Consider the following 25,263-nt stretch of genomic DNA (forward strand, 5'->3'; position numbering starts at 1 on the left):
ATGTTACTGATGAGGTAGATTGTGTGGATATTTTTGAAGTTAGACGTAGCCTGGGAAATAGGCAAATGGTTGATGAAGAAATGTGGTACAGACCAGAGAGTATGCAGCTGATTCCTGATCGTACTCGCAATGTAGGTAACGAATGTCCCGATCCTCGTGCTATTGGTGAAGCGGAAATCTCGAATTTGGTTAGTGGTAATAGTTATTTGAAGGAAGATGAGAAGATTATTTTGATAGATCTACTAATGAAGTACGCCCCTTTCTTAACATCCAGGCCAGGCCGTTGTAATATTTTTGAATATGGGTTCAAGCTCATTGATGATAAGCCAGTTGTAGGTCAGGTTAGGCCTTTACCGTTTAAACTGAGACCGGTGGTTAGGGAACATCTAAGTCAGCTGTTGGAGGATGATATTATCGAAGTATCCGACTCGCCATTCTTGAATCCACTTACCGTTGTCCCCAGGGAAGGCAAAGCGCCAAGGATATGTGTCGATGCCAGGAAGATTAACGACGTAACCGTACCAGACAGGGCTAGGACTCCTCCGCTAAACGAACTCTTGCAGAAATTTCATGGAGTTAGGTATATGTCGTCCATAGATTTGAGTTCTGCTTTTTTGCAAATTCCCTTGAAGAAAGCGTCTAGGCCTTACACTGCCTTTTTATTCGAATCAACAGTCTATCAATATAAACGTACGCCGTATGGATATAAAAATTCCATGTCAGCTTTTATTAGAGCATTACAGCTGGTGCTAGGTGGTGACACCGCCGAGTTTGTCGTAGCATATGTTGACGACGTTTTGGTCTACTCACGCAGTTATAGGTAACGTCGAAGTCGTCTCCTTCCCTATCCTGTTCTTCTTTCCTTTAAGGACCGTAAGCTTGCTTATGTTTGGTCGTTAAACTTTTTTTTTTTGAAAGTTGAAGTTTATTAACAAACGGTCCCGAACCAGGTTGAGATAACGTGCACTAGTAATAAGAAAGGTTACCAGTTAAACCATAGGTACTATAATTTAGTAATATAACAGAATGAGAGTAGAGTTTGTAAAGTTTGTCACTTTTTCAGTCTACTGAATGCTTGGGTATGAATGATTATGTGAGTGAAGCATTACTAAACAGGCAAACCAATTGCAACCGCAAGATTAGTGATGCATAGTGTCGTGCGTATGGCAACATGAAGGGAATCAGTGCATATTTGAGTGACCACACTCCACATGTGTCTCTCGTTGTGAAAATAAAGGTCTCCTGTTGGCGAATGTAACTTAAGAGATGGAATGTGAAAGAAACAATAGACTGTGTAAACATGTAAGTTAAGACTTCAACACGGCAAACGCCTAATGTAAATTGTGAATCAGGTAGAGAGAATTCGCCGGAGCAGAAAGTGATTTGTTACCTATGTACTGTATTTTCTTTGTCATATTTAGTATAGTTTGTGTTTGTTCTTTACTTCGTGGTGAAGCATCTGATGGGCGTAAGTGTAATCTCGATGGCTCCAAAGAATTTGTAACAGCGATATTACACTTAGGGAGTGATGTAACCGCTCATCTGGAAGTAGTTTGGTTTGTTAGTTTTTTTGTGTGTGTTTCCAGTATTTCAAAAACCTTTCTGTAAGATTTTAGCACCACCTGCAGAGAACAAGGGTAGACTTCAGCCCTAAGAGCTAGAAGTCATGTTTAGGCCATCTGTTTAACATCCAATCTCGGCTCCGTCTACGACAGACAAAGAAGTGCCTTTAGGAGCAAGTGTGAAGGATCGTGTTGGCCGGTCCGTGAGAGGTCTCTCTCTGACAGCGGGGGGTGCTTCGCACCAAGCCCGGGACCTAGGCGCCGAAGAAAATTAGGGTAGAGACTCACTGTTGTTTTAAGTCGCGATAGCGAAGGTTCTAGGACATACTGGAAACTGTATATTGTATAGAAATAAATAGTAGTGCCTTCCAACTTATATCCGAATCATTATTGGCTGGTGTGATCAGGCCGTTAACACGACCTGAGACAAGAGCTACATCCCGACTAGCTAGCCCCTAACAATCCTACACCCTGATAAGGCAGCTGTTACGAGGCCACGAGCAGTGGACGGTTACAACTGATTCACTATGAATGTAGGCCGCACCCCCTAGCGGCAGAAGCTCGTACTACATCCGGTTCGCCCTCTATTGACACAGTCTTGAAACTTTCCGATCGCACCTCGTACAGGCAACTCTCGGTTTACGAACATTCGCTATAACGAACGTCACAATTCATTCAAAATCTCTTAAAGTCGCCAATAGATAGAGTTCCTTATAAAATTGAATACATATGTATGTACATATATTATGTTAGTGCTCATTTTCTTTATTTATATTTTGTAACTCTTTATGTTTCTAATTAAAATTAACAAGTATGTTATTTTGTTTTATTTTTCTTCTCTTATTTTATTTTACGTTACGTATCGTATACGAAAAACCATAACGCACACATACATTATAATAAAACGTATTGTAGACCATTCGATGTTTAATACATTGTTTTAATGCTTTAAAATGGCTGCTAACGTATACGATACGTACCGTAAATGCTCGGGAATGGAAGATACACATAACGAATAACGTCTTCGAACGGAACTCGTTCGTAAACCGGGAGTTGCCTTTACAGCGAAGGGCTCCAGGCAAAGCGGAGGAATGGAAGGGAGCGAGATGACAGTGCACTGAGCTTTTAAGATTTATCACGTACATAAATTCAATATACTGTCACGTCAATTTATCACAGAAGCTTCGAGGAGCACGCTGTGGTTTTTAACAAATACAGAACCCGACGTACGATGTCCAAAGCAGCAGTCGACGTGGCTACAACACACCATAATCAAGGCCCATCAGCAGGCTACAAATTGCGAACATCCTCGTTAAGTAATTTTAATTGTGTCGCCCGGTTCCATATTCTCTTTCTTGGGTGTACACATTCTCATAAATCATCTTATCTCACACACTGTAGCCTACTTCTATATCCGCATTAAACAACGTATATAATTATATATCTATATACACATTTTTGCTCGCTTTCCAACAGTAGAACAAATTATAAAATGTCGTGAACTGAATTTCTGTTCACAGTCTTTCATTATTATTAATATGGCACATTTATATATTTACTTTTATTCGTTTGTTTTTGTATTTGTAATGTTTTACTTCTATTATTATCGAAATTAATTTAATTATTATATTTTTTCCTGTACTGTTGTTCAGTGCTTGGCTGTTATTGGCCATAATTGGCTGTTGTCAAGCACTTAAATAAATGAATTGAATTATTATTATTAGTTACATTTAATACTGTACATGTATAAGTTTAGTTAATCTGTTTGTGTAATATTTTTCATTATTATTTCATTATTATTGTATGTATTATCAGTGTTTGCCTGTTATTGGCTTCTTGCTGTTGGCAAACACGTAAATAAATTAATTGAATTGAATATCATCATCTGGTTTGTTACACAGCGACACGTAAGTACAATGGACCCCAACAAAAACAGAAAACAAATATCTTTAGGATAATCTGTAAACATTGGGTTATCTTGTACACGAGACGCAGCAGTTAATTATTAAAACACTCGTAGGTCTATTTCTGTGTGCGATTTCCTTCTGAATTAAAGTTTTATACCTCAAGGCCAGAACGTAGCATAAACCGCCTTATTCTCACAACAAAAATTGTCGGCACGTTAATGACCTAGGCCAAGGACTTCAACCTCTCCAACTTTCTGGTCACATTCACCTTTGGTATTTGACTCGCACCCTGCAAGTTTGTAAATTACAGCAATTTATAAAAAAACTAATCATGTTAATTCATTAAAAATCTTATTAAATTGGCGTTGTATTGCAAACACGCTCACGAATTACTCAACAGTATTCTTAAACTGTCACCAGTGACATACTTAACAATGCACACGATTAAATTTCAAGGTGAAATTTATAAAAAATAAATCATTTTAATTCAGTCACCATGTAGGGTAGGGAATTAAAAGTACAATAGAATTAAATCCGTTGGCCTAATCAAGTTCAATGTAATTCCGAAAGGTTGTACACCCTGTACAACAAAAATCAAACGCTAAAGATTTTCAAAGTTCGATCCTGAAATGATGTACAGAGAATAGCTGGCGTATGATTTAAATTGTTCGTAACCTGCTTATATTTCGATAAACAAATTTATCTGCAAAGAACACATGCTACAGAATAATTTTTATTTCGTACAAAATATGAGTACTGCACTCGAGAGTCAAAGTCCCTGTGACGTAAGCCGCCTGGTAGGAAAGTGATGATGTGCGCATGCGTAAACCCCTATTCATCAGCGCAGAACGTTGGACCTTGGTACAAAGACATTTCTCACAAGCCTTTGTTACTTTCTGCTGCTCCCCTGTCCGATGGTTATTCATCAATTGTTTTATTAAAACTGACAAGCAGTGTTTTAAAATATTACTAGCAAACTTGACATCAAATTAGAACAAGAATGACGTTTTTCTGTCGGCTAGTAGTGCAGCCACGTGCCTTTAAAGAGACTGATTTCAAGACCATGTTCAACAAGATATCCAAAATCTCCTTCCTCTCGGCGTGGACTGAGGTGGAGATCGAACATATCGATAAGTCGAAGCTTCTTCCCTGTTAATTATCGATTATAATCGACCTTATATTAACTTCAATGTGGGTTTCATTTTTTATCTCTAACTCTTTTGAGATGGACATTAGCAAGGTTGATAAACGTAACGCAGACTCGGAGAAAATTTATTGGTCACCGAATATACTCCCTTTTTAAAATCTTAAAGTGCAGCGCCCCTTAGAAGGGGATCCCAAAGACTGAAACCCTCCAATTCGGCTCAGATATTGCAGTATGCAGTATGACTATCCTGTTACGAGCCATGTAGGCGCTCAGGGGGAGAGATGGTATAGCTCCCACTCATTCTTAACCTCGGCAGTAGATGGCGGTGGTCAGCGTCACGCCCCGGCCGTGCTTTACCCCGCGAAAGGACCCCGGTACCCATTGGATAGGAGGCTGGGTGGGCCCCAGAGGCTAGAGGAGAATCCTCAGTCCAAGGGCAGGTACGGCTTATCACACACAGGCTTCGCTCAGTACTCCGGGAGATAATAAAGTCGCCGTTTGTAATTATGCCAGTCACTGGGATTAAACTGTACTTAATTTCTAAATTGATATAGGAACGTAGTTTCTTTGACGCTTCACTGTGTCTGTGGTTAAGTGTTTGTCGCACCTGCCAAGTAGTCATCTGAGATATTTTATCCGAATTAACAGAATCGTATGTAAGTAATTCAGTTACAACTACGCAGTCCTGGCATTGCGCGGTTAAAATTAAATAATAAAGTGTGTGAAAGGGGCCATGTTCGAAACAATCGTGTCATAATTTATAGTGTCGTTACATTACCGAAGAAACAAGGATAAATGGTGTCATCTACTGTAATGGCAAAAGTTTCCGATGTTCGGATGTGCTGTCGTCACATTGCTAAAGCGCCTTGTTACGAGCACTCAGAGACGACTTAAGATCACGTGATTTGTGTACTTTGAAACTGAAGTTTGTCCAAGTTCGATGACTGACGTAATCTTTAATTAACAATTCCGAATTTTAAAAAAGTGTGTATTTAGATGCGGGAAACGTCTTTTCAGTCCGGTTTTACGCTGTCACGACAACCACTGGCCTACTTAACGAAATATAATAGCGGGACTTATTCCATAAGAAGCATCTGAGAACAAAAGAGACTTCTTATATCACCAAAAACACCACAAAAACAAAACACTCAACTGTTTTCAGTTTGGGTAGCCTTGTACCAAGCCACGGTGGTCTAGCGGTTAGAACGCTGACCTTGTAATCCTGGGGTCTCGGGTTCGATTCCCGGCGGTGCCCGAATTTATAACTTGTGTTGGGCAAGGCAACACGGAGTTTTCCTCCGTGGCATCCCAACAATTACTCCATTCACACACAGAAGAAGGCAATGGCAAACCACTTCTGGATCATCTGCCAAGAACGTATATGAACAGGTCCCAGTCCGAGAAAAGGATGGAAGGATCCCGTTCATATGGACCTGTCGTCAGACAGAACACTAATTAATTATTAGCCTTGTACCCACAGGGCGAATAGGCGACCTGCGAATGTTACTAAGGCCTTCAGCGAGGTAAGTAACGAGCAAAGTTCACGGAGTAAATTCCTCCCTTAGAAGCTACTGCACGCTTAACTAGTCAAGAAATTCCCAAGCCAAACAAATCCATCTACGCCTAGGTCTTTCGAGTAGTTTCTTTCTTTCAGGTTTCTCCATCAAACTTTTGTCACATTTCTCATTTCCCCATACGTTCTACATCCCCTAAACATTTTATCACCTCAATAATATTTAATGAAGACTACAAATTATGGAGTTCCTCACTGTGAAATTCTAACCAGCCTTCTGTACCTTCGTTCCTCTTGCATAAATTATTCTCGTCCTCGGCACCCCGTTCTGGGGCAACCCCAATATTTCAATATCATCTCGGGCAACCAGGCACGTTAACTGGTTACCGTAGTAAACCGACGTTTCGGGAACCAACTGTCCCCACCATCAGGGTTCTGATGCGACTGGATACCTAGGAAGTCGCCTGTGTATATACCTGCGACATCCGAGGTATCCAGTCGCATCACAACCCTGATGATGGGGACAGTTGGTTCCCGAAACGTCGGTTTACTACGGTAACCAGTTAACGCGGCTGATCGCCCGAGTATCTTTTGTTTGTGACTGTATAGTTTTTTATATTCCTCTGTTCAAGTTTGTGCATTTCTTACGCAATGAATAGGCCCACGACGTGTTTAGCTGAAATAAAATGAATTCAGGGAAATGTTACCAGCACCACGTGCCGGTACAGAGAGTAATGTCGATCCAAGTTAAGCTTAAGAGAAACGCGTGTCTTCCGAGGTCAGCCATGCAGCTCGATTCGGAGTCCGCAAAATAAAACACCATATGAGCTTCACGTGCTACTGAAAGTCCGTTAACAATAAAGTTATTTGAACAATCATTAATGTGTCTGTGTTACACAGAAACACGTGAAATACTCGCAGCATCACATTCTTTTGTTTTCATAGTTTTCGACGTACAATGACGACACACTGGCCCATTTTTATATGCAATTAACGGTACCACAGAAAGTCTGACCTAGCATTAAAACTGAAAATATATATTTTTTACAATGGAAAATAACCCAGCACTCCTTGGCAGTGCTAATTAAAATTATGAAAACACGAAGGACAGTTTTAATCTGCCCTTCTTAATTAGTTTTCATCAGCATAGGCTTAGGTATGCCTCAAACGTCAGTAAGAACAATTTTGTTATTAAACAAAAATAACCTTTCTTCTTTCCAGCGCGCCTCTGCAAATTCTGTGGCAAGGCTATTTACTGCATACAGTTTTCGAGTTAAAGTCGATATTTGCACATTCACAACTTTGTTAAATCGATGTGTCAAATTTTCGTCACAACAAAGTGAAGTAAGTTCCAATTTGGAACGCTTTTTCTACAATTACGTGTTTTTGCTCTCGATATTAATTTGTTCCAATTATGAATTTACTGATGAAAATCTAATCAACAACATGTGATTTCTTGTAAGAATATCGATAAGCGTACGCCATATTCAAAAAAAAAATTATATAGGCCTATATATTTCAAATAAAACGCGTTGCATGTGGGCCGAAAATAAAATTCACTTCGCCTGCATCGGCTCAAAGTCAACGTCATTCATAAGGCTCTACGGACCAGTGCGATGATCAAGTAAACCAATCGAAAACACATATTTAAATAATTAGATTAGCGTATGCATGGTATAGACATTTCATCCATATCACATGCAATGGTCACACAGATACGACTCGGTCGCAGCAGCCTCATTTCTGAAAAAATATGCATCGAAAAATGTGAAAATTATAGGAGGATTAATTAGTATTTAATGGGCGCATCCAATGCACTATGACTGTCTGACGTCAAGTGGAGTTTTCCAGACACGTTGATTGTGACGCACGCGACCCCTGATGACGCTTATTTGACGCACTTAACTTACCGTCATCAGACTGTGACACACACCCCAAGGTCACGTACATAACAATAAACACTACATGATGGCGAGTACCAAATTCTCGCATTTTATTTTTCCTTCTGCTTCCCAGTGGGGAAAAAAAATTGATAGGCAGTGTCGGACACTGCCGCAGTTATTTTCGTGAAAACGTTAATCGTGTATAGTATATTGAAATTAAACAAAATTTTTGTTTTGAATCGTTTAATTCATTTTCAACTTACATTTATTGAATACAGGGTAGTGGTATGAGAAGTAGGATACATATGACTTTGAAATTATTTGAATACCTCTTGCAAATGTCAAGTCGGAAAATTTTCAAACTTTTTCAAATTCACAGCCTCGTATCTTTTTGAGTTTTTGAGATACACACTTGGAGGCCAGGATGAGTTGTAACATATATTCACTCCTCTTCAAAACAACACTTGGTTTAATCGGATCGGATAATTAGTCTCTGAAATATGATCCCGTTTATGGACACGTGTCGAATCCGGAAAGTCGAAAATCGTGGGTTCACTTTGCGCGTACACAGTTCGCGACGTTTGGCAGCCACGAATGTCGGAGCGGTACTGGCACAAACTTTCATCCTTCCTCTTTAAAACGAGACTAAGATGGCGGCGCTATGTCTATTTTTAGCCGAGTTATTGAAGTTTGAAATTACTTCGACAGAAACTGGTCGCTCATTTGGGCGCGATTGCCTCCCCACACCCGGCATCGATTTTAAAGACGTTTTCACGTCAAAAAGAAGAGCGACTGTCACAATGGTATGTAACAATTCCGCCAGATGGTGACAGTATTCTTTCTATCCAATATCGATACTAAGCTCGTTGATCGAAATAGCAAAACTGGGTGCGACCTTTCAGCTATTGGAAAACTGAAATTAATTTGAATATTAACCACCACTCTCCAGTCGGCGGCAAAATTGAGCGGAGAGTTAACGACAATCAAAAAAAGCTAATTAAGAGCGGAATCCTGCGCAAGCGTAAGATATCTTCGGTTGTAAAGGCCGCCATTCACGATCGCTCCATTCGTCCAAATGGCGCGGTGTACCGTGAATGCGGAAACTGAAGTCCATTGGCGTGGCGTGGTGGGCTCGTTTGGATATTCTGTCGAGCCATAATCCATCCGATCGCTCCATCGGTTCGTGAGTGGCGGAAACGTGGTCCATTCTCATGCCAGTCTGCCACGAGCCTTCGTCCAGTGAAGTCCAAACTTGTATAATGTCGGGTCGTGAGTTTGTTATTGAGGTGATTGAGAAATATAGAGAGTTGCCATGTTTGTGGCAGATAAGTAATGAAGACTATCATGATAAAGCTAAAAGAAGCTTAGCAATGGAAGAATTGGTGGTTTTATTTAAAACCAAAGATCCTACCGCCAACAAAGAAAATTCCCTTAGAAGTTGCTTCAGAAAGGAGCATAAGGACTTAAATTGCTTCTATTTAAGAGCCATTGCTTTGACCACTTTCGTTTTGGTTTTTTCCTTTTAATATACAGGCATACTGCCGTAGGTAGTACCAATTCTTCGTCCATCGCAAACACCACGCACTTCAAAGAGGGACAACAAACCGCGACTGGCGTGACGCGACCGTGAATGTAGTACCTCTTTGGACGACATCCGTTTGGACGTCATCCATTCGGATGTCATCCATCTGGAGCGATCGTGAATGGCGGCCTTTAGGTTACACCATTCCTGCGTACGGGCATGCGTAATCCATCATTGGCCGGATGAGCCGTTTGTCGAATTAAAAGAAGTGTAGGATGACAAAAATTATGATCCGAGAAATGAAACGTGACCGCTGTCCGTCTCACATCGTGTTCCAGCACTGTTCTAGAGCGATTCATGTAGATTTAAAAAACTAATCCAGAATGTCTCCGTCCGGGAATCGAATCGGGTATCTCTAGAATGTATCCCAGACCCGTCATCGCTGTTTCAGGCCGCTCGTTAGGATGACGACGACCATCACAATTTAAGAAATAATAGCTGTAAAACACACAGACAGAGAAGGAAGAAAGTTTACAAGACATGTCAATGTCCGACTCCTGACTTACACACACGAGGTGCATAAAATGTCCTCCCACGACACAATTGTTATGGTTACTCACTTCCTCGCGCGGGAACTGCGAACAAAAAAAATACAGTTGACAAGACTCGGAACGGCGCATTGTAGTTATCGAAGATCATGTGATTTGCTTCAACTTGTTCGCCTTGTAAGCTTGTACAACCGCTAGCACGTTCTGAATTAACTAGCTGCAGTGCTGCCAAATTCTCTCCGTACGTGAAAAAATGTAAGAAAGATCTACGCAAACTTTCAGTCTTGTGGGCCGATCCCTTTTTTTTGGGCAGTTGTATGGACTGAGCACCGTAACGCGTACCGCAAATTCTATGAAGATAATCACTAGGCTCAACTTAAAGAGTGGGGTACACATTCCCTCCTCTGTATCCTGCACGTCTTAAAATTGCTATGTACCAGAGCTGTGTGAGATGTGAGGTTCCCACGGTGGTGAGCCGACGATGTTCAGTGTTGCGAGCTCTTCTGTTCTTCCGCAGCCAACCTCAACATCATATTTTCTATACAGACTCCTTAAGCGCTTTACATCGTCAAAGTGGTCACTATCCTGACCATCCTATCCTTGCCGAGATCCTGATCCAAGTGTCCTACCTCCTGGAATCGGGGAAGTGTTGTGTTTTTGTTGGGTACCCGGACACTCCGGCCTACCTGGCAACGAGGTCGCCGATGCGGCAGCCTTGGACGGAACGCTGCTGTCTGAGAGATCTCTCTGCTGTGATGTTTGCACCCTCCTGCATCGCGAAATTTTATCCTCGTGGCAAGACGAATGGAATAATAGCCAAGGAAGAAAACTACGTGTTGTTAAGCCAACTGCGCAGGCGTGGCAATCATACTTCTGTGTTATCAGGAAGGAAGAAGTCAACACTCACACGCTTCCTGCTTGATCATATGCACCTGCGTGATGAGCCGGAACCTGTCTACAGGAACTGTGGTGCCCAACTTCTCGTGGCACACATCCTGGTGGACTGCCAAAGTTATTCCGAAACCCGCGACATCTATCATCTTCACGACGCGCTCTCCGACTTGCTCCGTGATGATCGGTTTAGTGTCTCTTATGTCAGGCTTTTATAACTGCAGTGAGGCATTCCACGTAAATGCTGAATAAAAATTAGTTGTTATGCCTTCTCTGAGGTAACATGGGTTTTCTTATTATTATTCGTTTAAGAATATATGTGTTACCGGCAATGTGTAGAATACCTAAAGTCAGTAGACAAAGTATAAAATAAACCGTAATGTTAGTATTGTTTGGTTGTGTAAATTAAAATTAATCAAAGTCGATTGGGTAAGCTCTCAAGATGGAGGTTGTGCAAGATAGTCGCGAAAACACCAAGCTACTGAATCTGAACATAACAAAAGTTTTGAGAATTAAAAAGTTGTCAGTGGAACCACGGTTCCGGAGAATTTGACGTAAATACGTAAATTATATGTTTCCATCAGTACTTTTAGAGTAAACGTTTTACCACATCCAGCAGGTCCCGTTAAGAATATCTGAAGCGGTTCTGCTTCCTCTCCCATGCTAATTCGATGTATAGCCTCCAAAATTAGCTCTCTCTGCTCGCGATTTGTAGATCGAGCCATCCCACAATAGGCTTCGTTAGACATAACATTTTACCTTCTTTTCACAACGTATGAAAGAGTGTCGGCATCAATCATCTGTATGTCGTCGTCGTTACCTGACATCTCTTTATGCTATAACACATCGTCCTGCGGTACATTCCATTTAATTCGTTTTTCCATTTCCATGCATAGTTGCTTACAATACTCCATTGTTTTGTCTATGTCTAGGTCTGAATCGTAGCGTTTTCTACCCATCATAATAAAATCTTCGTTGTTGTTGTATATACGTATCTACAAACTTGTTTCTATCCAATACATCCAACACCTCGTCTTTAAACGGCCAGTACAACAAAACCATCTCTCGTTTGTAGTTTATGATGTCACTCAAATCGTAATTAGTATATCGAATGATTCTAGGGACATCTCTGAGTTTGTACGTTCCATCTGTACTTGCCGTATACATGGCAGCAAAGTCTGCCAGCACAACATTTTCCATGGAGTCTATAGGACGTTTTTCATACTTTTGTATAATATTATCATACCATACATCAGTAGAATTGTCATCGAGATTTCTTGTTCCATCTGTTTCAGTGTTTTTCTACACTTTTGTCTCTCGTGAGGCCAACAGTGGGAATGTATTTGACAAATCTGCTTGATTCCGACATATGTTGCCTCATCAAGTACCACGCTGGTTCCTGGCTACTCGTCTCGACGCTACGAGGTCCAATCGGAAAGTTTCAAGACTGCGCCTATAAAAACCCGTACACTTATCTCAGGTATTAAATTCATCCATCACCCTCGAAGTAGTTCCCCTGGGAGTGAACACAACGATCCCAGCGCCGCTCCCAAGCCTGGAAGCATCCCTGGAAATCTTTCTTTGTCAGCCTGTCAAGCACCATCTGCGATTCTGCCTGAATCTCTTCTATCGTCTCAAATCTCCTTCCCTTTAGCTGAATTTTCATCTTTGGGAAGAGGAAGAAGTCACACGGCGAATAAGGAGGGTGCGGGATGACGGCCATGGTGTTTGAGGCCAAAAACTGCCGAACTTTGAGGGCGGTGTGCTGGCGCGTTGTCATGATGCGTCGCATGTGGAGTTCTTCCTTTAGAATCAGCTGACAGGTCCCATAGCCTATCCCAACAATGTCGCACAAGTCGTTGATGGTACGACGTCGATCTTCGTGAATGGCCTGCCGAATCTTCGTAACATTTTCGGGCGTTGTGCTCGAAGATGGTCGTCCAGAACGCTCGTCATCATCGACAGAGGTTCGGCCATTTTTAAAACGTGAATGCCACACAAAAGTTTGTGCACGACCCATTGCGGACTCCCCAAATGCTTGCTTTAGCATTTCATAGGTTTCCATAGCCGTTTTGGCAAGTCTTTGGCAAAATTTGATTTGTTCATGAAAATCTGCCATTCCGAAATCGCAGGAGGGTCGGTGTAATGCACTACCAAAACGCCCGTAACTAAGAAACAAATGCTAATTCGATGATGCCGGCTGGCACACTGATTCACTATGAATGTAGGCCGCACCCCCTAGCGGCAGTAGCTCGTACTACATTCGGTTCGCCCTCTATTGACACAGTCTTGAAACTTTCCGATCGCACTTCGTATTTATCCTCATTCCACAGGAGAGTTTGCTGTTGAGCTAGCAGCAATTCTACATCACTTGACAATTCTGTCTTCTATCCACTTATTTTCTTCTTCAGTAGTTTCTTGTTTTTGGAAAAATGCATCGTTAATTGTAATCTTGTAATGTTTGTACAATGGAGTATTAATCAAATAAGTAAGCCAACGTTTTATTGTATCTTTCTTCACAGTTCCTTCCAGATACGTAGATTTGTGAATCAAGTTTCTCTTTATATGGACGTTGAAACTGTAATAATCGTCCAATTCTCTAGGTAGTAGCGTTACCATATTATTAACATCTACTGGAACATTGATTACTTGTCCCAGTATCCCAAATGCACCCAATTGATGTCTTAACCTCCTAATTTGCATAAATGGAAGTCTAGGAAATATTAATCTTTCGCTTATGCAATCTAGAGGAGGCAAATCAGTGGGGTATGGTGGATACACAAATCCATTACTCCTAGACAAAATAGGTATTTGCTGTTTATTTAAAGATAGCCAGCATGTTGTGCATATCTTAAATTGGGATACATTTTCATTTACAAACTCCGTATCCAATAAATATAAATGGCTATCAGTAACTTGTTTCAAATCTTTTTCAAACCATAACCGATCACATACTTTGCAAGCGTATCCAAATATATTTTCATTAAAATGCTTATGAAAATATTCTGTTGCATTGTCATACCTTGGTTGCGCGATTCTTGTAGGAACGCTTGTACTTGCTAATATGTGGAAGCATTAATTTGTAGTAATTGCTTCTTGCGATTCCTAAATTCCGTCATACGTTCAGCATTAGTTTTTGGAATTTTTTTAGAAACTTTAGGTTCATTATTTAATACTTCTATGTTTTTACGTTTTCTGTACTGTCTCATATATTCTGTTTTATGGAGTCTTTTAGCTTCACTGTCATCCATCTTGTACTTAGTATGACGCAACAAACTAACGCAACAACAGATTACTTAATAATTATTATCTGTGATATTGTAAAACGTTTTTACGAACACAAAATTATCTACTCCACGACGCACTTCTTCTACAAGCGATTCACAGCTCAGCTCTTTCCGCAATAACGAAATCGGATTGTTGACGGCAATAATGTAACACAACAATGCTGAGTAAACAGATTACGTTTCCTAAGTAACATAACAATGAAGTTACAAATTTTCGTTTCCCTTTTTCGTACCACTTTTTCGTTACATTTTTGCCGAATGACACTGACCCTAAAATATAGACGTATTTACGTCAAAAACAAATTATATTAAGTTCTTGCAAATATAAGAGATAAAATAAAACTGTATAAATCTTATTATAGAAACTTCTTTGTTATATACTTTTCCTAAAGAATCTGAGGCATTTTATAAAATTCCTAGGTATTCTATAGAATACCTAGGCGAAGTATAAAATAAACTGTTACTTTCATACATTGCCTAAAAGTTATGGGCAATTTATAAAGTGCCTGGGCATTCCACAAAATGCATGAACTTCGTACTTTGCCTACTGACTTTAGGCATTCTATACATTGCGATTTCATAGTTTGTCGGTAATATATACACTGACAGGCCTCGAACACAGCTACCTTTCATTGGCAAGGCCGTTTTATTCCCAGGCTCACTGTTAAGGCCTCTATACAGCCTTCTGTATATTGTTTACGTCATTTCCTGGTTCTTGGTTACCTTTAATCGTAAGTCTGATGTTCGCCTTGTACACACGCGCATACAAGTCAACCATACAGGTTTCTGTGACGCCTTCAGTTTTCATTCGAGTCCAAGTGTGTATAGGCAGGCGCAAATAGCAACAGAAGATTACGTGCCTCTAATCCAACACAAGCACAAAACAATATACATTTTTTCTCCCTTAAACTGGCGAGAACTACACTGACCTTGTCGTCCAGCTATATTCAATCAAAGGTGGCCATGGAAACAGTTTCAAAAGTTGCTGCCAGAGTGTGTTGAATTATATGCAAAGTCGTAAAATAACCTTCGTAATAAACCTGACGCCACTGTGGATGTCTTGTCAATACATTTCCTTAAATCATATGCAGTTTCCAAGGAAATATAAATGAACAGGAGGGCAAAAACTCCAAGTATCTGTCTACAATTAAATCAAAATTTTCTACATCCACAGCAGGTTTTGTAGTTACTAAAAACGACAGCCCACATGGGTTGAAAGGTGCATTAATGTGTATGCAGCGCCCTATTAGAAGCGACGACAGTGGAAAGCTCTATTGTGTATGCAAGTAACATGACTGCCCCTGTAATTATTAAGAAATGCCTGTTCTAAGGTTGTATACTGTTGTCCTATCAGAATGTAGGGACGTGTGAAGATGCCTTTACCGCTGGTTCGACTCCTTTGAAGGGCAATCAACCCGACGCAAGGCCCTTACCCACACAAGGCAGTACAACACAGAAAAAATGGGTTTATTCAGGCTTCGAGTTGGATTCGAACCCCAAGATCACGGTATTCGAGAGCTCACTGAGGCCGGTAAACAACTAATTATTAACGAACTCGCTCCACAAGGCACAGTTCCTGACAAGCTGTTAAGGCCTGTACGCACTAGGGCACATGTTGCGATACAAGTTGAGCGACTTGTATCAGGGGACATGTCGCAGCGACATGAGACACCGATACATCCGTCCACATTGTATGTGAAGATGTCGGAAGAGGAGGTGCTGTTGACCTGTGCATTTAGCTGAAAAGAAATCGAAGCGCAAAAAGAGAGTGTGGGTAAGAAAGTTTTTAGAAGAAAGGGATACACGTTGTGTACTCTAAAACCTACAGATGTCAGACGAATCATTTTGCAAGTTCACCAGAATGACGACTGATTTCGAGGTACTGTTGCAAATGGTTGGGAGCTCAATTGCGAAGACTAACACAAAATTTCGAGATTCAGTGAAACCAGAGACAAGATTAGCCACAACCTTGAGATTTTTGGCTTCTGGGGATTCCTATACATCTCTGATGTATACATTTATTTATTTATATTTATTCCACCTGAACATTGGCTGTGTTGGCTTAAAGTGTCTGATGAATCGCCAGGGTCCACATTATTCAAAAAAAAAAAAAAAAAAAAAAAAATGTTGGTAGGCAAACCAAGCTGGAACATACACTTCATCAGCTCTTGCACCACTCTTCACAGAATTTTGAATCTTCTTTCTTTCGCGCATAAACTGTGAGCGAATGCTGTGCATTTTCGCTTCAATGATGTTTCGTGGTGTTCCCATTTCTTCCGCGATGCTGTTCCATGCATCTGTTTTTTTATTCCGATTCTTATAATCGGCATGTTGCCAGTTCCATAGACATTGATTTCCATGGTATAATTCAATCAATTTTAAAACACGATCGTTCGACCATTGTACATTCATTTCTGGTCCCGCGACACTTCCACACTGCACGCAAGCTATTGCAACACTCGACACATCCTTTGATGTTCCTTCGTGTTGCCGCCTCTCGACCGATAACCGGGCACATGTATCGGCACATGATATTTGTTGCGGAACACACTGCGACTTGTCGAGGCACATCAAGCGACTTTGTGCCGATACAACGTGCCGCGACATTTGTGCCCTAGTGCGTACAGGCCTTTACACACTCTACTAGTCGACATTCCCTGCCTTTCATCGAAGAATTTATTACCGTGTTCGCAAAAGGACTTAGGACTGGAATATTCTGTACTATTACGTTCCCACCATATACACAGTGATTCAAAAGGTTAGGGCCAAACTGAAGGAGCGTATATAGGGACTCAGAGAGAACAACTTTTGAGTAGGAATCCATGTCTTCCGAAGTTATCCTGAGTCAGTCGAGGCCATTGAAGGTAGGGGTACACCAGTCACTATCAACTCACAAACACAATGTAAATAGCTCAGGGGCCTCTGTAGAATCTGAGATACGTGTGTTGTGCACACTCTGATATTCTGAAACGTTTCTACCAGCACAAAGTTATCTAGTCTACGACGCACTTTTTGTACAAGCGATTCACAGCTCAGCTCTTTCCTCAATAACGAAAGCGGTTTGTTGACGGCGATAATGATACAATGTCTACGAACGCAACAATGTCAATAAACAGACACAACAATGCCACACACAACACGTCCAAATAGCTCGAGAGGGGAAGATACTCAATTCCCAACAACGTGTGATTCAAAATTAAGCTAGTAGGAGAATAGCAAAGTACGATTATTTCAGCGGAATGTTATCAGGCTGCCCTACCTTCAATGGCCTCGACTGACTCAGGATACCTTCGGAGGACATGGATTCCTATTCGAAAGTTGTTCTCTCTGAGTCCCTCTATACGCTCCTTCAGTTTGGCCCTAACCTTTCGAATCATCCTGTATATACATATCAGTTTAAAACGTTTGTCACCGTCCTCCGATTCCCCGTTTACATTCCTTCTTCTCAATCTATTGTCCAACTTCTAGACCTCTTTCTTCCATGGCCTCGTTTATGCCATCCCTCTAACTCTTCCGTGGTCTACCCCTTCTTCTTTAGCCCGGGTGCACCCAATGCATTACTTTTTGAGGTAGTCAATGAGTGTCCATCCTCTGGACGTGGCCAAACCATATTAACTGTTTAGTGCTGATGTCATCGATTACAGTCTTGCTTATTTCCATTCGTTCGTGTATTACAGTATTACGAACGTGATCCATTTTGGATATTCTAGCAGAGCGCCTCCAGCAATCCATCTCAACTGCTCGGAGCTTTTTCTTGTTTCTTTCTGTTACCTGCCAGAAGTAAGAATTCTTTTCATGATGGCATTATATATGTGCACTTTGTTGTTCCGCGTGATATTTCTATCCCACAATATTGAATTTAGTGCACCTAAAGAATTCCTACTGGCTCGAATTCTTTCATTAATCTCTGCATCATGTTTACCATCAGCTGTAATTTTGACTCCAAGATACTTATATTCACATTTGGAGATGGTTCCGCCTCTTTCTAATGTCATATCATGTTCTTCTTTGGTTTCTGTACATAAATATTGTGTTTTGTTAAAATTTATTTCTAACCCCACCCCCCCCCACCCAATGATATACAGTCTTTATTGAGCTTTCGGGTCATATATTCAATATTTAATAAAACTAAAATGTAAATATGCGATACTTCGCACATTGCACTGGAAGCCGGTGTTTGGCGTAACAAAAAAGTAAATTAGTGAAACGCACATCCGGGATTTTACACATTCTACGAGTTCCGTAACAGATCATCATTAAATGACGCGGTTAGAAACCGAAGTGAAATTACCGAAACAAAATGGCGTATGTTTTAATGACAACAGCAGCACACATATTGATTCCTTTCTGTTGTTGGCAACTTTTACCACATTCTCCCGACTCTACCGTCTCCTCTTACCATCACAAAGCCTTCTTCTTTACTTTTTCCCACGGTATTCTTGAACCGGGTCAGATATAATGCATCACGCAAATACATCGGGTGTGAGCATGGGATAGAGAAACACAAGGATGCCTCGTACAATCAACTTTACTTTAACGCGTTTCAGGTTATAACATCCGGTTACAAGCATCTTAAACATAGTATAATTGTGTAAGAAGCTAAGTAAATACTTCGCCTCTAGGCATGTATATGACTAGTTCCTACCCACTTCCAGTACAGCAGTATAGACAAAAACACGATCTTCAAAGACTTTCGACATCAAAACAAAAAGAAACATCCACTGGTTACACACACACACAAACAGAATGACGAGCCGGCGCTGCTCAGTCAGCAGTGACTGACTACAAACTGGACTACCGGGGTTCGATCCCCGACGAGGGCAGAGAATTTTTCCTCTAGCCTCTGCGTCCAGACCGGTTCTGAGGCCCACCTAGCCTCCTCTACAATGGGTACCGGGGGTTAAGCTGACCACTCACCCTCCCATCCAGTGCCGAAGACAAGAATTAGTAGGAGCTATAGCGCATCTCCCCCCAAGCGCCTCCAAGGCGTGTAGTGGGACAGCTTTTCTTTTACTTTACCAAGAGAATGACCAAAAAGCTTCAGCCAAATTAGCTGTTGTTGCAAAGTTCGATTTTTCCGATGAAGACGAAAATGGCAAAAAGGAATCAAGAGATTACAAGAAACGGTAGAACGAAACAAGAATCGGTTAAACAAGCAGAGGCAGGCAGTAACAAAAATAAAGAAGAATCGTTGAAAGACCGTGGAAGAAACAGCGCAAGTCAAATTAAACTAAAGGAAAGGAAACAAATGCGAACAAAGATCACAAGAAATATCTACTAACTCTCTAGTAGTAGAATCCGCAGGTCCAACACCGACAACACCAAAGCCCGGCACCGTAAACGATCCTGAGCCAACTCCATCCATTTCCCATCCTCACAGCCTACCCACCTCCCTAAGATCCATCTTGATCTTATTCTCCAATCTCCTTCATGGTCTGCCCAGTGGTCGTTTTTCTGGAAAATTCCCCACCAAAATTCTGTACGTACCCTTTGCCTCCATGCGTGCTATTTGTCCACCCCAGTCTCCAACATTTCACTATCCTCACTATGCCAGGTGACCCGTACAATTCACGCAGCTCCTCGTAATGCAGGATTCTAATTCTCCATTTAATTCATCCCTCCTAGGTCCAAATACCTTCCTGAGCACTCTGTTTTCAAACACTTGTAATCTACGTTCTTCCTTCAAGGTAAGAGACCATGTTTTACAACCATACAAGACAACAGGCAAAATTATTGTTTTATATTGCCTGATCTTCAGTGCTTTGGATAGTAAACGAGATGATAGCAGTATGTAAATCGAATAAAACAAACGTTCCCCGAATGAATTTTACTCTTAATTTCATCATGGACCTCATCTATTTGTTGTTGTTCCCAGATACTTCAATTTTGAAACATTTTCAAACGATGTGTTACTTATAATTATGTTCCGCAGCTGTTGGTCCCGTATTACGCCCATGTATTGAGAATTGTCTACGTTTACTCCTAGGTCTATTTCCTTGCTAGCCTGTAGGAGAGTTTCTGCATTCTTGGTTATGCATAACACCCAAAATATTCTATGTTCTAACATAACACGTTTTAACTTAGTCTAAAGGATCTGACTTAACCAACCTTAACACACGCGAAATGTGTCTGAACCTGTTCTATCCTAACCTGTCCCAACAAAAGCAATCTTACCATACACAATCACTTCAGCTGACATCAATGCGAACCAACATTACCAGAATAACCAAGGTAAATATTCAAAGAACGCATAACAGTGGTTGCCAATGGTAATATGGTAACTGTTGTAAACAAATACCCAAAATGGCCACCAGGTCGCAACACATCAATTTCCACCTCACGACTATTTAATGTTATTTTTTAATAAGAGGGCAGTTGCCCGCGTGTCCCAGTGATACTGTTATAAATAATTGTTATTTGCATCATAATAACTTTCAATAATTACATTCTCAAGAATATTTAATTTTAATATCTCTTATTTTAAGAATCGTCCTTAAAATATCGTCAATATAAATTCTCATTCAGACATTACGAATGAAACTAACGCGTAAATATTAAATTAGTTTTCGCAGTTTGACACTACGACACTCGTATATGTTTCAGAATTCAACAAATTTAGTGTGCAACTAACCCGAGAAGAAATATCGGGCCCAACTGCTATTTATATTTATACGGAATGGGTATAAAGTCCTGACAAATACCTTGAAACTAACTTCTACAGATCATACTGTATAAAGACAAATGTTCTTGACTTTAGAGATGATAATTTTCCCATTGATATACAACTAGATGAATTGAATGATCTGGTCTATGGTAAACTGTAAGCTTTTGTCAAATTTCCTTGCTGTAAGACTGCAAGCTCTCTGCTAGTTATCATAAAATACTCATAATAAGCAAATCATCATTTAATAATCATTTTTATAACAACTAACAAATAATAATCATCATAACACTAGGTCTGTTTAATAACTGGAAATTTGCCCAGCAAGATTAACAAGAAAATGTAAAGTAATATTTAAAAAAAATTATTGAAAAGTGTAACAAGCAGCTGATAAAAATGAAAGTCATTCCTTATCCTCATGAGATCTTTGTTCCTGTTCTCGAACATATTTTTAACCCAAGCCAATCTCTGTAGTATTTTCCTACTGTATTGAAGCACGGACATTTGTCTCTGTTTAAAAAACGCAACATTGCCTCTGTCGGTAACTAGGACCCATTTCTATAATTCATACTTTTCCCAAACTATTTGAACTTGTCATTCATTTTATTTAACGTTTCTTAAGCTCAAAACTGAATTCTTGTCAGCGTGGTTTTACGAAAAACAAATCCACCGTAACCAGTCTGATAACTTATCTGGATATTATTACCCCATTAATCGGGCCTCAGGGTCAAGCTGACGCGAATCGTTCTTAACTTCGTTCGACCTTGTCCCTCATAGCCTGTTATACTTCATTACCTTCGTTAGCTTAGGGCACTCGGCCTTTATCGGCCGCTTCTTACCCTTGGGAAAAGACCCCGGAACTGACTGGACAGGTGGGCCGCAGAGGTTAGAAGAAAATCCTCTGCCTCTGTCGGGGATCGAACCCCAAAGGCCCAGCCCGCAGCCAGTCACTATACTGACTAAGCTAATTATGTAAATTCTTTGATTTAGCAACCTGTTTCACAAATTTTCTTCTTTTAAATTAATAGACTTCGTTCAACTGAATTATTGTTGCAAAGATGCTGATGTTTCAGTAGCACGTTGCCCTTGTGTATTAACGTCCTCTAAACTCATAACGTAATTATTTGAAATTTCTTTCTTGTTACCTTCGTATATTTATTATTGCGTTCTTCTTTTGCGCTGTAACTGGCATAGTTGTTGAAGCAGCGCACCAAAAACAAAGAACTGAATTCAATTAAATACGAAAAGCCACAAGGAGTCAACATGTAAGCACGTGCTCTACTGCGCTGGAACGAATTAGGCCATGGATGAGTTGCTTTCAGTGAAATGTTTCCACAAAGCACCGCATAAAAATACATTAGTATACAGTCTATATGACCAGTAGGTCAAATATTATTGCATAAGGAATAAAAATCCCTCGTCAGCATCTTTACATTAATTTGCCATGAAAGCATTACCAAGGCAACATTTGTAACAACACACACTTTCGTAAATATTATCCCGTAAGGTAGAAAATCACAATAAACATAAATTCCCTCAGAACTATTTGAAATTATTTACAGTTAATGGAAAAACATTTAATTCTGGGAGGAGATTATTTGTTTTATCAGAGAATAGCAGACTGTTTTTGCCAGACTGAAGATTAGCAACTGGTCTGTAAAGATAAAGATGATTGTTTTATACGTTTTCTTTGTGAAATGTATTCTACGACAGGAATTATTTAGATAGTTTCCTACACAGCATCACAATCCAAAAGACAAATATTCATATTTTCACTGCTGTAAAATTCCAGACAAATTCACAGTTTGAAATTGTTTCCTTTTCACCACGTGCGGATGGTCACTTCAGACTCCTAATCCAGGGTCACCATAATTGATACTTAAAATATCTAATGTGAAATAATAGCCATTTGAAAGAAAAACTGTGCATTATGAGTCAAACATGGCGGAGCACAGCAACAGGGAAATTCATTTCCAATACAATAAGAATATCATGACACATTTGTGCTCACATTAAAGCAAAGAATAATGCAATGCTTCATGTAATAAATGGCTAACCACAGAGGAGTCAGATCGCAATCACGGAATTCATATAAGTGCTCAACATAGGTTAATTAAAAAAAATATACCTGAAAGGCTTCAGGAAATAATTTTTGAAAATTATGTTTAAAAGAATACGTAAAGTGTACTTGATCCAGTCTTTCTTTTTCCCTCATGTGTCTTCAAATATAAGACTAAAATTAATTACAGAATGTTGCTGTTTTGTTTTTGTTTCATCCCCCCACCCCACCTCACCCCAGATTTGCAGATTCATTAACACACTTTATTTTGATTTCTACTCCGCTCCATCAGTTCTCTTAAATTTCATTCTTTTCCAATATTCTTTCTAGTTTCTTGTTGTCAAAAGGACTAGTTATATAATGGCTAGTATCAGCTGAGCCAGTCTCTAAGACATCTCACTGTCTCTTGTTGTGCATGACAAATTTCAAGGTGAAAGAATCAGGACAGAGTCGAAGCTCTTTCAACCAGAGACACGCTGTCGAATGAGACTGTAAGGTGATCATAAGGGTAAGCAGGCAAGGATGTTGAAGGCGGTGTTAGTGGAGTTTCAGAGGTATTATAATGGTTTTTTGTCTAAAGAGACTGAATAAAACCACAAACCTCTATATTATCATTCACTCAGGTAATACTAAAACATGCACCCACAAAGCAATATTACCAACCCACTGAAAAATTTGATTTGTAGGATTTGAGGTATTCGTGGTAGTCTTCTGGGTTGTTGCACCATCTTTAAAAAATTTATGTAGAAATCACATCCTGTCTGTAGTCAACCAACTGTACACATAAGGGCCTAACAAATTAAAAAGGAGTCGTGAGTAGAACTCATAAAGCCCACTTTCTGTTGTAGACATCCAGCACTACAAATCGTATATTATTACCAAATTATGTAGGTAATGAAAATTTGTAATCCAACAATAAAATGCCATTTGGTCGACCAGATGGCGCGGTTGCTTGGGTGCATATGGTCATATATAATTGGATCACGGTTGCACAATTTTCTTACTTAAATGTAGTTCATTTTAAGTCTGAATGTATTTTAATGTTTTTTATACATGGAAAATAACTTAAGTTGTATGCAACATTTGTATAAAGAATTTTCCATCTAATGTCCAACCCTAAATGTCCGTCACCTTCTTAAAGACAAGCATCGACTCTTTTTGTGTTCTTCATGCAACTTTGCACAGCATTTCTGGGTCAGTGTCGGTAACAGTCTGTTCAACATTCTGTTTCATAGAAAGAAATGTTCAAGAATACAGCTTCTGTACAACCGGCACGAGCAGCGGCCTAGCAACCACAGTGACGACATGAGTCAGGGGAGGTTGGGAAAGTCTATTACAGAAGGTGGACCTGCTTCTGATTTAATTTTTGTTGTTGGGTTATATTTTAATTGGAATTAAATGTGTGCAACGTACGCACACCAAAGAGTAATTTACTACACTACAGTAGCTGTCACCAAATCGCATGCTTCAAGGCCATGAGAGAATTTTGCCCTAACACCTCAAAGTCACCAGTACAGTGTTGCTACCTTCACTAAGGTGCGAGTCCTTAAGTGTCTTCACTGCTGTTCATGTTGCAGTGGCACAAAATTTTTCATGTGACCTTGAAACATGCACTTTGTTGGTTGCTGCTGCAATTTATTAATTTGTAAAAAAAATGTATTTTGGGTGCAGTGTGGCTATTTATTTACAAATGTGATTAGATGTATCACAGTGCATTACATTCATACGATATGTGTCAGGCTGTGTTATGGTATAGGTATTTAAATGCCACCTTCTCACGATAATAGCCTGAATTCACTCGTAGGATAGTCCATGTGGGTTTTGTGGTGGACAAAATGGCAATGGGATAGGTCCCTCAATTTGTACCCTGTCAATATCATTCCATCTCCATTCTGCCTACTAGGATCTATGGAACTCATCTATCAACATGAATATGGCACGTCTTTCTATACCTAGCCAAAGAAAAGAGTCCTGCACATAGAACACGAAGAACACGTGAAATGACTGGCAGTAATGTCAAGCCTCCGGAGGTTATATGACGGTCAGATACAACCCCAGTACAACTGTTTGACTTCTGCTATGAACATACAAACATCTTCAATCGCCGTGAGATTAATGTACCCATATTTCAAAAAAGAACCCAGCGAGTTAATTACTGGTAACTGTTACATTATTTATGACAGCCACTGGTACAATAGAATTGTATGAGGATTACTGTCTTCTGGGTTATTGCTCTCTGTAGTCTGGTAGATTTCCACAAACATTTCAGAGATCATACTGCCT

The 25,263-nt window shown here is 40.1% G+C and overlaps 2 protein-coding genes across 4 annotated transcripts in view; both read right to left on the bottom strand.

Moving 5' to 3' along the window:
- The window catches only part of LOC110835663 (ATP-binding cassette sub-family G member 4), a 90,203-nt gene that overhangs the window by 62,420 nt on the left and 2,520 nt on the right, over positions 1–25,263 (bottom strand). The gene's annotated exons all lie outside the window — the stretch shown is intronic.
- LOC147874940 (protein GVQW3-like) lies at positions 9,374–15,112 on the bottom strand. The gene is made up of 2 exons (XM_087341506.1): positions 10,520–15,112; positions 9,374–10,169 (listed from the first exon to the last, which is right to left on the bottom strand). Exon 1 carries the CDS (start codon positions 13,090–13,092, stop codon positions 12,463–12,465), a length of 630 nt encoding a protein of 209 aa, XP_087197632.1. The 5' UTR covers positions 13,093–15,112; the 3' UTR covers positions 9,374–10,169; positions 10,520–12,462.

The sequence above is a fragment of the Zootermopsis nevadensis genome, unplaced genomic scaffold (genome assembly GCF_977971745.1).
Source record: "Zootermopsis nevadensis isolate Lab colony 2312 unplaced genomic scaffold, Znev_1.0 Znev_ptg000003l, whole genome shotgun sequence".
In the NCBI taxonomy this organism is placed as follows: Eukaryota; Metazoa; Arthropoda; class Insecta; order Blattodea; family Termopsidae; genus Zootermopsis; species Zootermopsis nevadensis.